An 18,494-nucleotide genomic window follows, 5' to 3' on the forward strand; every position below is an offset into this window, starting at 1 on the left:
GGGTGAAATTCTGCAGAGATACGTGGAGTTTTTTTCCTCAGAAGTAGGGATGCATAGATACTCGCTAGTCGACAATACTGATACCAATACCAATACCAAATCAGGGTGGTGCAGGGCATGCTGGCTTAGTGATTAGCACATTTGCCTCGCGACAATCACCTCCGGAGAGAATCGGGGGTTCGATTCCCACCTCTGCCCTCGGTGTACGGAGCTTGCATTGTCCTTCCCGTGCTCTGGGGGTTTCCTCTGGGTACACTGGTTTCCTCCTCCGGTCACGTCTTGTAGGCTGATTGGCATCTCTAAATTGTCTGTAGTGTATGAATGGATGTGTAAGAGTGTGCGATTGTGCCCTGTAATGGGTTGTCACCCTGTCCAGTGTGAGACACCCTTCTCGTCTAGTGCCCCGACTCCCAGGTTACAGGCTCCATTCTCCCTGCGACCCTGCGTAGGATAAGTGGTACGGAAAATGGATGGATGTTGGTTGTTGCAGTGTGCTATGAGCTATGAACCCCTCATGCTGAGGTTTAATAATTAAAACAATATCCGTAATAGAGAGCGCAGTGGAGGCTGACCTGAAGTCAGTGATCAAGCGGAAAGGTAGTGCGCATGGCTCAGTGCTCGCAGTACTGAATTGCCCTCATGAGCGACATGCTCCTGAATACATTTGCGCACACAATGCATGTGTCTTTACACTGCACTCACTAATACCGCTCTGGTTTGTGCTCCTCTACTAAAAATACCGTTTAAGCTCCACATTCTATAAGGATACGTTTATTATTATTAAAGATGCTGTAGTCCCTCTTGATTTTTTTTTTTTACAGAGCACAGTTCGCAGTCTGCTTTGCATTCAGATCAGGGTCATTTCGTGTCATCTGTTCATTAGCGAGAAAACGTACGTCACATAGGATCACGTGGTATTGGATGTTGATGTCGGAGAGCACGAGTATGACTTAACGAGCATAGTGACGGATTGATACCTGATACCGGGGTCAGTACAGATGCATCCCAACTTAGAAGATATACGACTATATTCTTTTTCTGTTCTACTATACAAGAAGCTTTGATCTCCATTCATAAAACCGTCGTGATTGAGCAAAATGTTGAGAATATACAACCCTGTGATTCAGGTTTGAGCTTTTCGTTCCAGCTCTTTAACACGTCTACCATGACTAAGTGGCTTTTAGGCTGGATTGGATGTGTTCTCTGTACGCTCTCCAAAAGGTCTGATGTAAATCAGTAGTAATTGAAAATCACGGTGAACGGACTTGCACTCTCGAAGTGCACGTTAAGTGGAAAAACATGGCCCATATTAAGGCTCTGTCCCAAATGGCACACCAAGCCTTGTGGTTTTAATCCAAGCCCGGATGTTGCTGACATCATCGAGGTGCAGACTTATTTGGTACAGTTAGTGCTTTCAGAGTGCAGCTGGCACTCTGAATAATATACCCCAAAAAATCTTTGGTCCATATAAAGGCCATATCCAAAATGCCACCCTAAGCCCTCTTTCAAGTCGGTGACATCGTTGTGGTGCGGACCTCTGGTGTGCAAGTACTCAAGAATTTGGGATAGGCTTCATGTTGGACTTCTTGCATTCAACCATAACATGGTCAGAATTGAATCGGAGATGTTTCTGGCAAACACCTACTTTTTCCACAGCTTTGTACTCTCTGGAATGTTCTCTCTCGCTTGCAAGTTATGGTGATCATTATATGGTGTGGAATAAAAATTCTAGCTTGTAAAAATATTCGAAATATTCCAGTCTTATGACCCTGATTTTCATTACCTAGAGCTTTCTGAGACTCTGTGTGGCACAAACTAACTTTTCCTCTGCTCCTATACTTTTTAACTTTAAAAGTACAGCAGCTGATATGTCAGTGATGTGGGCAGAGCACACGGGCATCCCTCCCTCAGCACCCCCCCACCCCCCCTCCCTAATCTCCAGCATCATCACATCTATTCTGGGCATGTTGTTCGTAAGCACACTTCTATATAACTCCTTAAAATCGTATTCTTAGCACAGCCACATGTTTGCCTGGGCAGTGTGTATGACTGAGTGTGTCTACGTGCGCATGTGTGTGTGGTGAGCATGCTATTTCTGAAAACTGCCCATAAGGTGCCATCACACATCCCACTGACTGCGGTAGCTCCTCTCTGAAGCTGACACACTCTCACTACGATGTGTGCGCGTGTGAGTAATAAAGTCCTTGTCATTTATAAACTTCACGTTTCGACCGATACGTAACTGATATGAAACTTTCCCTCTGCTTTGCTTTAAATAAAGGAGTAAAACACTTCAAAGCACAACTACTTACCCTGTTACGACACCTCGGGAAGCGTCGTTGTCCATCTCATACTACAATTTGCTTATGATTACATTTACGTATGGATTAAAGAACATGTCATTTTTTTTTTACCCGTTCATAGTAGTGGAACGTTTGCAAAACGAGTTCCTATCATCATTTATGCTGCAGCAGCTATAAACATCTCCAGTCTCTGGTTTTCAGCTATCGAAGATAATTCACAATACAAACACTGCCGCTCGTCATGTTCCCATAAACTCCTCCATCCTGAAGACTTTCCCATGGCAGAAAACAGCTTAAACTTGCAGCTTTCCCACTGACACCGGAGACTCCTTCCATAAAAAAAGAAACGCCTTCCGTTTCTGTGGTGTGTCCGCCGTACAAATCCATATTAATGCTGTTACCGTAGGAACTATAGCGTATTAGGACAGGCGCACTGATCTTAACCTGTGATTTGGCTTGCAGCTGGAACTATTGTGAAAGCTGCTGCTGTTATAGGAAATGAATCAACATCTTCTGACCAATCAGAATTGTGAATAGAGAAGATATAGTTATTGAATGAGCGTGCCACCCGGTCAGCTTTTGCTAGAGCTGTATCAGGAACTGGATGGAGACCCTGGAGCAGACCGAGGACCTGCTGGAGGGATTATCTCTCACAGTTGCCTTGGGAGCGTCTGTGGATCCTGTAAGAAGAGGTGGAATCCGTTGCCAGCGATAGAGGAGTCTGGGCTGAAGGAATCTTCGCCGCCTGAAGGAAAACGAGCGAATGAATATATTTACATTCACACCAACGGATGGTCTGGATGCAAGAGAAGTAGCTCTGGGCAAGATTATTCATGAAACTTGCTTGTGATTGGCTAGAGTCCCTTTGATTGACAAGTGAAGGATATTCAGCCCACCGAGAGAGCAGGACAAGTGCTCGTTCTTGGACTTCTGGCTACGCACGGCCGTGGTATCATAACAATCCAAACTTACACTCTTCGGATAAAGTAACACTAGGTGCAAGAGGGGAATACACCCTGGATAGAACTCCAGTCTGTGGGAGGTATTTCTGGGAGGTGGGATGAACCTAGAGAAACTGGAAGAAACCCTCATGGACACACGGAGAACATGCGAAACACCACACTGACAGTAACCCGAGCTCAGGATCAAACCAGGGAAGCCATCTTGTTGTTGTGAGGTGACAACAATACCCACTGCGCCAACATGCCACCCCATCGAGGTGCTTGGCCCGCATAATCGCTGCTTAGAGCTTTATTTAGAGCTCAGTGGACGGTAAAGGGGGAAAATAAATAACTCACCTGGAGTGAAACAAGGAAGTGTGAAAATCAGACTTTGAAAGTTGAAAGAGAAGCAGTCACATGGTTTCGCATATTTACATACACAGTTCCTGTGGTGGGGTGTGTTTTACTCACGTTATGTTGGGACGCAACTGATCAGTGTGTGTGTGTGTGTGTGTGTGTATGACGATGATCATGATGATGTAAAAAGCAGTAACGAGGTGGCGAGGTGCGAGTTTTGGCAGGATAGTCCTCACCCACTGCTACTGTGCTGTGAGTCAGAGCCTGGGAGAAATTTGGGTAGGCGGGATCCCTCCATCTCTCTCTCTCTCTATCCATCTCCTCACTCCAACGCACTCTCTCTCTCACCCTCTCTACCTGTTTCTTCACACATGCTGCTCAGAAGCTCCTTGATCGCCACGTCTGACTCATCCTCAAGTCACGTTTGTGTCCTTCCACCTCGGCCCTGCCTCTGCATCTCCCGTGGGAGCGACATCCTCATCTGCGCTCGCAACTTCTCCGTCATCGGCTACAACATGAGTAACAGCTACAGTAAGCTCGCTCATCGGCTTTAGCATCTCAAACACATGCCGTGTTATATCTAGTCTAATGACTAATTTAGCTTCGTCAAAAAAAAAAAAAAAACATAAATAAATAAATAAAAACACAACACAAACTAAACACAGACGATGACTAAGTCAAGACCGAACTTAGCTAATCGCTAACTCACAGACGATCTGCGTGTGATGATGTTGTCGTCAGCTGGTGGGGAAACACATCCTCTCAGCGCTCTCAGAGTCAGAGGCGGGAGTGAGGGAACCCTCTCCATGCCTGCCGTGACTAAACGTGGACATCTTCCTTCGGCTGCTGAATCACACGGCGCATGGTAGCTATTTCTGATCGCTGCGTGTTTTCATGACACAGCTCAACACGTGCACTCGAGCTGATCGTGCTGTCAGTTCAGAGGTTTCCTTTTTTTCTCGCACTCTCTCTCTCTCTCTCTCTCTCTCTTTAGGCAGCAGTAAGTTTCAACTTGTACTGCCAAAGGACAAAGTGTGCAAAAGTGGACTGACTCATGTTTCTAACAGTTAAGAACACTTGCAAAAGCCCAGAGGTTTTCTGATCTATTGCTGACCAGACGGAGGAACCTAAACTCTGGAGTAGTTCCATAGAGAACACTCAGAATGGCTTGTTTAGGAATAGGTCAATATGGCATATTACAATCCAGATGACTTCTTTAACCTGCCTTGTCATTGCTATAGATATCTCCCCAATTCATTATATATTTTAAATCATTCTCACTTTAAGATTTTGAACTGAAAATATATCAAATTTAGCCGTTTATTTTATATGAAAAATGGTCTTTTGTTGTTTAACCTTTTCTTTAAAAAAAAAAAAATATCACAGAAATACTCTGGTCTCATGGGTATCAGACAATTGCAAACACAACACAGGTTCATCAAAAAAAAAAAAAAATCTTTGTTTAATATATAGGTGTGCAACAATTATTGGCACCCTTTTAGTCAATACTTTATGCTACCTTCATTTGCCAAGATAACAGCTCTGAGTCTTCTCCTATAACGCCTGATGAGGTTGGAGAATACATGGTAAGGGATCTGAGAGCGTTCCTCCATACAGAATCTCTCCAGATCCTTCACATTTCGAGGTCCACTGGACGAGGTGGACTCTCCTGTTCAGTTCACTCCACAGGTTTTCTATGGGGTTCAGGTCAGGGGACTGGGATGGTCATGGCAGGACCTTGATTTTGTGGTCAGTAAACCGTTTTTGTGTTGATGATGTTTTGGATCATTGTCCTGCTGGAAGATCCAACCACGGCCCATTTGAAGCTTTCTGGCAGAGGCAGTCAGGTTTTCATTTAATATCTGTTGATATTTGATAGACTCCATGATGTCATGTATCCTAACAAAATGTCCAAAACATTAAAGATCCACCACCATATTTAACCGTGGGCATGAGGGACTTTTCCATATGGCTACCTCTCTGTGTGCACCAAAACCACCTCTATTTTGGTTTCATCTCACCATAGAACCCGATCCCATTTGAAGTTCCAGTAGTGTCTGGCAAACTGAAGACGCTCGAGTTTGTTTTTGGATGAGAGTAGAGGCTTTTTTCTTGAAACCCTTCCAAACAACTTGTGGTGATGTAGGTGACTTCGGATTGTAGTTCTGGAGACTTTCTGACCCCAAGACGCAACTAACTTCCGCAGTTCTCCATCTGTGATCCTTGGAGATTTTTTATCCACTCGAACCGTCCTCTTCACAGTGCGTTGAGACGATATAGACACACACCCTCTTCCAGGTCGATTCATAACATTTCCAGTTGACTGGAACTTCTTAATTATTGCCCTGATGGTGTAAATGGGCATTCTCAATGCTTGTGCTATTTTCTTATAGACACTCATTTTGTGAAGCTCAACAACCTTTTGCCGCACATCACAGCTATATTCCTCGGTCTAACCCATTGTTATGAACAACTAAGGGAATTTGGCCTGTGTGTTACCTCATATTTATACCCCAGTGAAATAGGAAGTCATGGTTGAACAATTTCCTGTTCCTAGTCACCCAGGTGTACTAAAAAAAAAATTTACATATCAATACCAATAATTGTTGCACACCTATATTTAACAAAGATATTTTATTGATTGATTGATCTGTGTTGTGTGAGAGCAGAGTATTTGTGATTTTTTTTTAACAAAAGATCAAAAGGTTAAACAATAAAGACCTTCCCTTCTTGCAAAAAAAATTCATTTTGATGAATGCTTCCAACAAATCATAACCACATATTTACCTACATTTATTCAAACACTGAAAACCATTCCACAAAATACAAATACAGGTACTATTACACAATCCAAACGCGATACCTGCCGCAGAAACACCTGATACTGAATGGATCTGTATTTAGATATATTGTGTTATGAGAATTACTAAGTGATGAATAATGAACTCTGTGCTGTGCCGTTATAGGTAAATAACCAATGACGGTGTGGTCTGATGATGCGGCGTTACCGTTCCCACCCCAAAGTTGATTATTTTCCTGATTATTAACACCACATCCTGAAGTGCTTTATTCCTCTTATACCAAAGCCAACAAGTGCATTTTTTTTTTAATTAATTCAAGAATTAAATGGTATACTTTTTAATCCGTTTATAGTTACATTCAATGTCAAGGAACATCCATGAAACAAGTATGTTATACCGCTTATGTTACAGCAGCTATAAACAGTTGTCGCCTCTCTCTTATGTCTCTCTTGAAGGTAATAAGACATTTGCTTGTCAGTATAATCTGCCAGGCGTGTAATAAATAAGTTACTAATATATAAAGCCAAATCAAAAATTAGGATTGCCTTTAGATGGAAATATACATTTACCTATAAAGGCTTATAGAAAACATACAGATGATGCAAGTACCCGCTTCTTACCAGTTAAAGCAACACTCCAGCGTTTTTTAATCCAATATCCATCCACTACATCTGGAGTTTCGCTGCACTGAGAAAAGAACCGAGAACCTATTTACTTCTAATTATCTGATTTACAAAGCAGACATGAGTGATGTACACTGTGTGGTATGAGATCTTCACAGAAGCAACTATGACCAGGAATAATTTAATTTAATTTTATACACATTTCTTAAGGAACATTCATCATACATCACTTCTGCTCATCTTTGTCAGTGAAGCAAAATTCAAAAATATGGATCTTCAGCAGCGTGCTCCAAAACCCACCTGCGATTCAGTGACCAACTGCTAGAACACCACCTCTACATTAAAAAAAGACAAACAAAACAAAACAAAAACAAAAAACACCTCTTCATGTTCAGCTATGCAGCACACACCAACCTGTGATACCGTGAAGGTCTGCGTGTGGATCAGGAAGGTCACATGACCAGCCCCGACCCGACCCTCGTTAAATTTCCCACTCACTGCTGTAAATGTCGGCCTCTGGTGGAGGATCGTGTTTAGAACGGCATGTCGCCGGAGATCTGGCGTGCCACCTGCTCCTCCGTGCTCTCCTCCTTCTCGCTCCCTCGTTCTTTATTCCAGTCTTTCAGTCCCTCAGGGAGCGACGTGTCCTCGTCCAGTCCTCCTGTGCCCTCCACAAATTCCTCGTACGTCGACTTCTCGGCGAACGGCCGCGGGCCCAGGAGCTCCACCATGTCGCTCTTATCCAGCACCTCCTTATCCAGCAGGCGCAGCGCCACCTGGTGGTTCAAACATATACGATTTATTATATCCGGTTTACGTGCGTTCTTTCTTTATTCTTTTTTTAAGAAAAAAAAAAATGCTATGTACAGCAATTAATAAGAAAGCGTGCACGTGAACTTTTCTAGTCTGTACATTTGAACTAAAACAGATGTTGGATTAGTGTCAGGAATTGGATACTGGAAAAAGAAAAGAAGCCTTGTACCTTTTCCACGTCGGCCTTCTTCTCCATCAGCAGCTTCTTCGCGCGCTCGTAGGCGCTGTTAATAAGATCCCGCACCTCCGAATCGATCAGACGGGCCGTCGCCTCGCTGTACGGCTTCTCCAGAACCACGTCTCCCTGCCGAGGGAGGTCGAAGGACACCTGACCGACCTTCTCGTTCATCCCAAACTGCACTATCTGTGGATGGACGTGCGCATGACACACTATCAACTACTCTCATAACAGATCATAAACAGATCGACTGGATTCTGTATCACTTGTAAACTGTTTTAGATTAAAAGAAAGAAGGACTGTACACACAAATTTGAAATGGAGTAGTAAATATTCTTTAGAAAAATGACAGTGCTGTGAAAAAGTATTCGCCCCCATCTTGATTTCCTCTGTATGTGTGTGTATAAAACACAGGCAACCTGAGTAAACACACAATACAGTTTTTATACGATAATGTTATTTATTGAAGCAAAAAAAAGTTCTCCAATACCAACTGGGTCCGTGTGAAAATGTATTTGCCCCCGTAGTTTATAATTCCCCTAATCTATGAAACTGCATTCATAATGGGGTTCAGCTGGACTAGACGCAACCAGGCCTGATTACTGCAAACCCTGTTGGACAACTCTTTAAAAAATAAATAAATAAATAAAGATTGTATTGTGTGTTTACTCAGGTTGCCTTTCTTTTATGTTGTATTTCGATTGAAGATCTAAAACTATTTAGTACAGGATATACAGAAAAACAGAAGAAATCAGGATGGGGCAAATACTTTTTCACATCCCTGTATATAATATCAGTGACCAGTTTTTGGCGATTATTACCCTGCATAAAATGTTTAACGGTCTCACTATACAAGTGTTTTTAAATATGCATTTTGTTAGAGTATAAAGACTTTTCTGGATCCATTTTGGGTTGTTTCATGTACAATAGGAAAATATATACTATATTGACATGATGGAATAAAAATCAAGAATGTCCTCAGATGTAATATAGTTATAGATGAATATAGTTATTTTACATATAGTTATGTTCTGACCACCATAAAACCAGATTTCTACCTAGAAACGTATAAATAAATAAACATATATGGCGACTTGGCGTATCCACAGTAAAGAAAGGTCATTAAATGAAAGCGACAGCGAGATTAAATACTTTACTATGAATTTAGTCTTATCGTGTTAAGTGTCCCACCTGTGCGTACGCGCTCTGCGTCACCTTCCTCAGGTCGTCCTGCGCTCCTGTGGTGATGCGACCGAAGAAGATCTCCTCAGCGATACGGCCGCCGAGCGTCATGCACATCCGGTCCATCAGCTGCTCCTTGGTGTAGAGGTACTGCTCTTTTGGGAGGTACTGCGCGTAGCCCAGACCTTTACCACGTGGGATGATGGACACCTGAAAAGACGGCGTTACAACATCATTAAGATGACACGTGCAAATAAACGCACGACTAACACAAAATCGGAATTGATTGGTACCTTTAACAGAGGGTCTGCGTGCTCCAGGTACCACCCAGCTACGGCATGTCCTGCCTCATGGTACGCTACGGTCTTTTTCTCCTCAGGCTGCAGCACCTGCGTCTTCTTCTCTAAGCCTACACACACACACACACAGCATCTGAAGGCTCAGTACAAAAGACACCAATTTTATTACTAGTGTACTATTACATTACATTAGATTACATGACAGTGGAATGGAGCTGTACGCAGTGTTTGGTTACGTTTACACACTCACCTCCGATCACACGCTCGATAGCCTGCTCAAAATGTTTCTGCGTGATGGCGTCAGAGAGGTGGCGAGCCGCGATCAACGCTGCCTCGTTACACACGTTAGCAATGTCAGCGCCTACCAACAAACAACAGCAAAACAGAACCAGAATCGCATTTAGTGTCCTTTACTGAAACTTTTCATGCGTTGGTCGTAAAATAGTATTTGCACCCCACTGTTTGTTGGTGTGTTTTTTTGTTTTTAATTACTCGAGTATTAAGAAAATGAATGCTTACCTGAAAAGCCAGGTGTAAGGGCAGCCATCTTCCTAGCTAGATTCTCCTTGTCCAAATCTTCACGCAGCTTCAGGGGTCTCAGGTGAACTTTAAATATTGATGCTCTGCCTTTGATATCAGGAGGACCTGCACACAGTGCAACACAAGATGACAAAAAAATATGATATCATGATATCTTGAAGGCATTTCTCCAATACACAATACGTCTAGAGAGATAGAAGTTTGCTCACAAACTCCCATCAATACAAAAGTGTTGCATTAATAAACCTGTTTTAAATAATATAAACGTATAATAATACATTTTTATATTAAAAAAAATTTAACCCTGCAAAGTGTGTTGGTTTTCAGCTGAATAAAAATTGATTATTGTGACAATTTTTCACAATATTGATATCGTTTCATGACATTGCACACCCCTAGTGGTAATTATGGGAATTACAGGAATTGTTGAAATTCCTATGAAATGAACAAAAGATTATTATTAACGTTATTAGAATCTGTCGTCATTATAATTATTGAATGTCGCTGTAAAAACAAAACCTAGACTACACTAAGGATTTCGGATGGAAATGTTTATTGCAAGGTACACGCATTGTGGGTTTAAAGGATTTATTTCACTGCAGAAAAATTTGATTTTGCATTCAGTGCGAATGAAGTTAATGTTCGTAGCTCTAGAGAATCTAAATCTGCCCGTATACGTGAGGAAATTAAGGCCAGTGTGTATATCTTGCATCAATGGATGACCTCACCTTGATACTGCAGATCTGTATCTGCTGCTGTGATCATAAAGACCATCTCATGCTCATCCCAGGACATCCTTTCAACACACTTTGCATTGTTTGTCTATCTGAGGGAGGTTTTTTTTTTTTTTTTTTTTTTTTCTGAGGAAGTTTAAAATCTACACCCGGATTTCTATAAAGCTGCTTTGTTACAAGTGCAATGCAAATCTAAAAATTATTTTTTAAATAAAGTTGAATTGAATTATATACCGATGTATATCTGCCTGTCGAAGCGTCCAGGTCTCAGCAGTGCTGGGTCCAGGATGTCCGGTCTGTTCGTACCAGCCAGAACCACTACGTTGGTGGCAGTGTTAAATCCTAAAGCGAGAGACCCAGGGGAAAAAAGAAAAAAAAAAAAAAGATTTGAGCATGATGTTCAGAGATGACCTGGATCCTAAATGCTTGGTTAATTATCCGGAGTGCTAATGCTAATGCTAACGTTAATAATAAGCATCAGAAACCCACCGTCCATTTCCACTAGTAGTTGGTTGAGCGTGTTCTCCTGCTCACTCTGCCCTCCGAAACTGCCCCTGCCTCTTTTCCTCCCCACCGCGTCGATTTCATCTATGAAGAGGATGCAGGGGGCGTTCTTGCGCGCCAAAACGAAAAGGTCTCGAACCTGAAACACGATAAAAGACGAAAACAAAAAAGGAGCTAAAAGATTTTTACAACACAAGTAAGATACAGAGACACAGGACCAATATAAGAAGGGACCGATATAAAATGTATATATTGTAGAGATTTGGCCCATCTGCTGGCGTGACACAGAGCACGTGTCGTGTATATATGTAGGCATAATTATCCTCAGGGATGTCAAATTGCATGTGGCAGACATCTTGTTTTCTTTTTACTCTCAGAATGATTCTGGCACTCACAGCAGGAGGCAAACTGACTTACCTAAATGTGAGTAGCAACATTAACAGTCGGTGTGAGGTCACTTACCCTGGCTGGACCGACACCCACAAACATCTCTAGGAATTCGGAGCCATTAACGGTGATGAAGGGGACGTTCGCTTCGCCTGCAGTCGCCTTTGCTAACAGGGTCTTCCCAGTACCGGGAGGTCCGGTCAGAATGGCACCCTGAAAACAAACCAAAGATAACTTTTAGGCAAATAATGAATAAAAAGAATGCGTTAACATGCTAGCAAAGACTGAAAAAACAGAACATACGAATTACTATCACTGGTCACTACTGGATTCGTTATTAGTGATATTGCTTCTTAATAGAACCGGACACTGCTATTATATGTCCAAAACAAATCGCTCAGACAGAAGCAAAATACACTTGCTGGCATTACAAAATGAGACTGGAACATCATAATTTCATGTATGGAACACACTCCAACCCAAACAAGTCAATTTGGTACCTTAGGGATCTTGGCCCCAAGGTCCTGGTACTGCTTGGGGTTCTTCAGGAAGTTAACAAACTCCATGATCTCCAGCTTGGCCTCCTCGCACCCGGCCACGTCCTTGAACTTGACGTCGATCTCGTCACGCAGCACTTTGGCCGTGGTTTCGCTGACGCTGAACAGGCCACCCATGCCCCTGCCGGGCCGCCCGGCCCCCGCGGGTCCTCGCCGCAGCATGAAGAGCAGGAAGCCGATGATGAGTGCGGTGGGAAGCATGCTGAGGAGGAAAGAGCTGGAGAGAAAAAAAAAATTAACCTGAATTGACTGATTCACTGTTCTAACAAATTACCATCCCCACAGCGCTGCTGAATTCTCCATTCTGATTGGTCAGGATGTGTAGACTCACTTTATACAGCAGCAGCTCTGGCAAGATTTCCATCATTGTCAAATCTCAGGAAAATAACACCTCGCCTTTTATTCCTGACATAATCAACCACCATTATACGAAGTTACGTTGCAGTATTGAAGTCACAAAGTTACCCGTCACTCTCAGTGGAGTAAACCACAGGCAGTCTGTTCTCCATTTCGATACCCAGCTCCATCTGAGCCGTCTCCAGATTCCGCTCAAACGTGTCCACGCTGCCGATGTTAAACCACACGTATTTCTAAAACAAACAAATCGATCAAATTTTTTAAAAAAAAGAAAGAAAAAAAGCAATTCATTTGGAGTTTCATTCTCCAACACCTTGCACCATTTGATGCACACATTCCTGTTTAAGACCCAGTAAGAACCAGTTCAGATATTGCAGATTAAATAGTGCCAGTAAACTAGGCTTCATTTACAATACTCCTGTAAACATTAGTGGACAAAAAGTTACTATAGCGTCATGATTTGCAATGCAGAATGATTACAGATAGCGATCGTTATACAACATGAAACGGTACAACCAAATATCACAGATTATCATCATAGCTGCTCAGCAGTGGTGATACATGAGATTTTTTTTATCATGTCACGACACTTGAAGACGTTTTCACGATACGCAATTGCAGATCACGATATATGTATACGTTTAACGACACTGTTTAATACCGAAAAGGAAGGAATTGTAAAAACGTTAACGTTATACAACTTTAAAGATTCAGTACGAAATTTCAATATCAAATTATCATATAAAACTAACTGATACAGAGATAAATGATTATATATATAAAATAAATGTCGACCGATTAATCGAACGGTTAATTGCAGCGTAATTGATTGCTGGAACTATCGGTTATTGTCAAAAATCCACTGCGTTCGTTGCGGAGCAGCTGAGGAGAAGGTCCGCTGTAATTATACAGTACGAGAGCGACATCTAGAGGTGAAATAAAAATCACTACCAATTTTGTTGTGTTATTTGAAGTGTTTTTTCATTCATTTTTGGATGTCTCTACTTTTATTTGTTATTTGCAGCGCTACTTTATGCTTCAGTTTGGATGTATATCTTTTATTTACTTTCATATTTATTAATATTTTATATATACACTACTGGTCAAACGTTTAGACAGACTCATTCTTTATTTTTATCCCCACATTTTAGAATAATAATAATAATAATAATAATAATAATAATAATCATAAAAAAAATAATAATAAAGTCATCAAAACTCTGGAACAACACAAATGGAACTATGGGAATTATGCTGTGATAATAAATCTAAATAATTTAGTATTTTAGCATCTTCAAAGTCGACAGCTTTTTGCGTAGAATTTCCAGAAATGTATTCTCGGTGTTTTCTCAACCGATTTCTTGAGGAATTTCCCCGAGATGTTTTTAAACAGTAATAAAGGAGTTCACACCGACGCCGGACTCTTATCGGCTGAGTCTCTGAATATTTCGCTCCGAGTCGTCGGTTTAAAAAAAAAAGATTATTTTGTAAATAAGATGTTACTTTTCTAAGGAAAGAAATGACCATGTCGACACGATTATATTTTTGTCTACGACACCGATTTCAGACATTCAATCACACACCTCCAGATCAAAAGTTTTTTTAAGATCATGAGAAACATTTCAGCCGAGTGTCCACAAACTTTTGACCGGTAGTGTGTATATTTCATGTTTAAAAAAGTTCAGCACATTTTTTAAACAGGAGGCATCTTATTTTAAAAAAAACAGAGTGTTTTTAAACTCGCACTGTTTTTCTTTTCTTTCTTGGAAAAAAGTTTTTTTTTTTCCCAGCAAATAAAAACTCACCCCATCAGTTTCCGCTTTTCCCTGAGAGAATACAACTTTCACAAAGCGCTTGTTCACAACCTCCAACCTGTCCACCTGCAGGAGCACAAATCAGAAAAGCCAATAACACACCTGCATCCATCACGTGGAAGATCAACGCACTGGTCGGATAGAAACGTTGGATAGACACTCACGACTCCTTTAGCCAGGTAGCCATTGACAAAGTCCTTCCAGGTGACTTCTTTTCCTGCATCCCGGAAGAAGTAATAACTGACCGCTGCCCAAAAAGTCGCTGAAACCATTAAGTACATGCGGAAGTCCTTGTCGTCCCACGGAATTTCGCCCTACGGCAGAACAGGACGATAATTAATATGGCAAAAGTTATAAAAACGAGGCTACACCTCGATAAGATTCATGGTGGATGGTGTGATGAATTCATAAAAAGTCATGGTATGATAACACTTCAGGGAACATTGTTAAAATATTTTTTTTTCAATGTTTGGACGGAAGTGTGTATGAGAAATGCACATGATTTTTTTTTCTCTTTTTTAAATATTATTCTACATTTGTGTACTTTTAACTACTACTCCACTACATGGTCGATAAAGCTATTTATACCACATCTCTCTTGTATTCTCGAATCTGATTGGTCAGAAGGGGCTGACTGATGTTTTATAACAGCAGCTCTGACAATAATGCTCATGTTATAGAACATGACCGGTTTAATAACCATAATAAAATGCGTAATCGTTATGTGGTAAGGTTTTCTGAAGTTGAGAAGCTGTTCGTTTAACATTTATGGAAGGAGTCTCCAGTGTCAGAGGTAAAGCTGTAACAGACGGTTTGACGCTTTACAGTTTCTCAGTCAGTCCGTACAGGATTTCACAGAGGGGTTTTTTTTTTCTGCGGTCGCAAAATTGCTAAATCCTGGCGAGACTGCTCGGAAACATGACAAGTCTTATTAGAAGAAGAAGAAGGAGGAGAAGAAAGAGCGAGAGGCTGGTGAGGGAACAGCTGTGTATAGCTGCTTTAAGAAAAAGTGTTGGCATACTGCTGAGGTATAAGAGGAATAAAGCACTATAACAGTATATCGCAGTATGCCCCCCCCCCCCCCCCCCCCCGAAGCTTTTTATTCCTTACCTAACACAACACGTTCACTCTTTTCTTTCTGCCATACTGGTATATTATCACAACTTTAGCTTGATCGACTAACTGATTTAACTGATCTACAATAACAACCTTTCATCACACCTTTTGGATACGGTTGAACCAGTTGTTCTCATCCCTCTTTCCTCCCTTTTTGCCTCCGCCCCCCCCAGCAGCTCCGCCGCCTCCTCCTCCTCCACCATCAGACTTCCCAGAGTTCTTCTGTCCGTTGTTCGGCTTGGCCCCTGGATTTAATCAGAGATACAAAATATGTGAATAAACCTCACATACAGTTTCACACCTAGGCTAAATAAATATAGCGACGATTATGCTGCAATTTTTTTTTTTTTTTTAAAGAAGAAAAGAAGAAAAGGACATGTCACCTTGAGCCTCCGAGTTGTGTGGTTTGGGCTCCCCGTTCTTCGGGAAGTATTTTTCAAATCCTTATAGAAAAGATGATACGGATACGAGGGGAAATAAAAAACAAACAAACCCAAACACATGACTAACATTTAGATTTATTCAGCTGGTAGACAATTTATTCCTAAAATGAAAAAATCCTAAACATGCAAGTATAAGGCATAAGATTTCATCCAGTTAGCATTAATCACTGAACTACCTCTGTCCCTAATAATAACACCTACATTTTTTTTATTATTATTTTAATGCACATAACACACCTTTCGGGGGCTTTGAGCATAACCGTCTGTACGTGTCCAACACCTGAGAAAGCAACACTCGTTTCTGCAGGGCGTCAGTCTGGGTAGATACCTGGGGGTTGGGGGGGGGTTGAGGGCAACACAAACATCAGGCCTCATTTATCCATCTTTTAATAAATTTATGTGTAAATGTTTTGTGTAAGCCAAACGAAGCTAAAATGTTCCATGGAATTTACAAAAGTAAAAATCAAATGCTCTCAAGAACGCATGTCCCGCAAGCCAGTAACATCCAATACAGGTCACATACTAATAATAATAATAATAATAATAATAATAATAATAATAAACTAGCCTATGTAGTGGGTTGTAAATATTTCTGATTGTCTGAATGAGGTATTTATATATAAATAATAGGAAGACATCATCGATTATACTCAAACCTCCCTGAGCAAAAACCGTCTTTAACCAACACTCTCTGAGCAAAAGTAACACACTAACTAATAACCCACAATATAACTGACATTAAACAGGAGAAATGGATAAACTGTGCATTAACATAACAGTGCGATGTTTTTCGCACCCGCATTCTCACTAACCCCGCCTCCTGTGCACTAATTGGCTCATCTTCCGTGCTGATGGATTTAGTGAAACAAACAGACCAATCGGAAAGCTTGATGGTCTGCCTTAGTGACCAATCCTCGATCAGCAGGAAGTATTTCTCGGAATATGGGTAGGGCAAAAAAAAAAATGTAAAACCTTACACCGAGCATTGCTAGCTAACGGGTCAGCTTCACTACACAACACAGTGAGCTAGCAACCTGCTAACACGCCTTTACCCAAAGCAGCAATGTCATTTAGTCTAAACGTTTTGTATGGCATAAACAACAAGGCAAGGAAGAAATCTTAGTATCTAAAAACACTTAAAACACAAAAAATCCGTTAGCTAAATGATATACATGCTAATTTAAGTGTCATGTGTAACATGTAGCTAATACTTGCTAGTAATTGCAAGTCTGAGGCTGAACTCCAAACGACTCCATATTCCCTATATAAATACACTACATTGGTTATGAATGTAATAACAGTTTATGCAACCTATCTAGGGCACTAGATATTGACCACTGAGCCTTTTGAGACTCGTCCCACGTCACTGCTTGCACCTTACCAGTCGCGCCGCCTTTGGTGATCTGAAATTAGGTAAAAGAACGCCGTAAAGGTTCCTGCAACCTCTGGAGAGGTGGAGATATCTGTGTGCCATGTCAGCGCTGAGCGCACAGGGCTAAATCAACAACAAATGGATTTTAGATACACTGAACAACTTCTTTAGCCATCCTACAACACGTTCAGTTCACTTCCGGTGCACTTTCAACAAGTTCAACACTAGGGGGCGCGTTTGGGTTTCATTCTCCATAATGGTGCCTTCAACGGCACCTAGAATTGTTCTGTTTTCTTCTTGGAACACCTTGGCATTTAAGTTTCCTAACATTTCTTCGAACTGTACAACTGTACATAAAACACAAAGTACTGAGAGTGTCTATAGGATAACTGGTTACACTGACAAAAATACGTTGTATTTATATTTATTTATTTACAATAAATAAAGAAATAAATACATACATACATAGTACGTTTCTTACACCATGCTACATTCAAGTGCTATCCGAATTGAGGTGCATAAGAGTTTCCAAACTAAATATTGAACACGGACGTCCATTCAGTTTGTACATACTTATAATAGGGTTCTTGCACAGGTCTGGAACAAAATATGGAAAAGATCTGAAAGCTATTCATTTTCATACCTTCTGGGGAAATAATTATGAAAACGAATGAAATAAATGAAACTTGTCACAAAGTGTTTGTTCATTCATTCAATCATCTTCAGTAAGTGCCAGGGTCATTATGAATCCAGAGCCTATCCACTGGGTGTGAGGCAGGAATACACCCTGAATGGGACACCAGTCCATCGCAGTGCACTATGCATACACTTATTTACACTCTTTCACGCCTAGAGGGAATTTAAAGTAGTCGATCCAATTACCTGTTTGTTTTTGGGAGGTGGGAGGAAACCGGAGAACCCCACACAAACATGAGCAGAACATACAAAACTCCACACATTTCAAAATAAATAAATAAATGAATGAATGATGAGTGGATTCAGCCTGACAAGGCAACTTGCTTTCCACATCACATCAAATCCTATGTGTTGTAAGAACTGCTACAGTGTTGAAATCACAGTTCGAAGAAATAGCATTCGAAGTTTTGAAATAACACGTGCAATGTTAAATCAAAGATTTCCAACTGGGCTTATATACTTACACAGCTTGGACAT

At 41.1% G+C, this 18,494-nt stretch overlaps 1 protein-coding gene across 3 annotated transcripts; it reads right to left on the reverse strand.

The window, feature by feature from the left end:
• Window positions 1-7,195: 7,195 nt before the first annotated feature.
• On the reverse strand, window positions 7,196-17,522 carry afg3l2 (AFG3-like AAA ATPase 2). 3 transcript variants are annotated; one of them, XM_053650957.1, is made up of 18 exons: window positions 17,331-17,522; window positions 16,187-16,277; window positions 15,890-15,949; window positions 15,612-15,751; window positions 14,555-14,704; window positions 14,382-14,456; window positions 12,685-12,809; window positions 12,163-12,436; window positions 11,738-11,875; window positions 11,261-11,414; window positions 11,006-11,113; window positions 10,017-10,142; window positions 9,748-9,858; window positions 9,492-9,607; window positions 9,208-9,408; window positions 8,008-8,202; window positions 7,524-7,801; window positions 7,196-7,360 (listed from the first exon to the last, which is right to left on the reverse strand). In XM_053650957.1, exons 1-17 carry the CDS (start codon window positions 17,421-17,423, stop codon window positions 7,559-7,561), a joined length of 2,400 nt encoding a protein of 799 aa, XP_053506932.1. In that variant the 5' UTR covers window positions 17,424-17,522; the 3' UTR covers window positions 7,196-7,360; window positions 7,524-7,558. The 3 variants fall into 3 exon arrangements, with proteins under 3 accessions (XP_053506932.1, XP_053506931.1, XP_053506933.1); XM_053650956.1 differs by having other exon boundaries at window positions 7,196-7,801; XM_053650958.1 differs by lacking the exons at window positions 15,890-15,949; window positions 16,187-16,277; window positions 17,331-17,522 and having other exon boundaries at window positions 7,196-7,801; window positions 15,600-15,680.
• Between the last annotated feature and the right edge of the window lie 972 nt (window positions 17,523-18,494).

This window comes from Ictalurus furcatus, chromosome 20 (genome assembly GCF_023375685.1).
Source record: "Ictalurus furcatus strain D&B chromosome 20, Billie_1.0, whole genome shotgun sequence".
Taxonomy (NCBI): domain Eukaryota; kingdom Metazoa; phylum Chordata; class Actinopteri; order Siluriformes; family Ictaluridae; genus Ictalurus; species Ictalurus furcatus.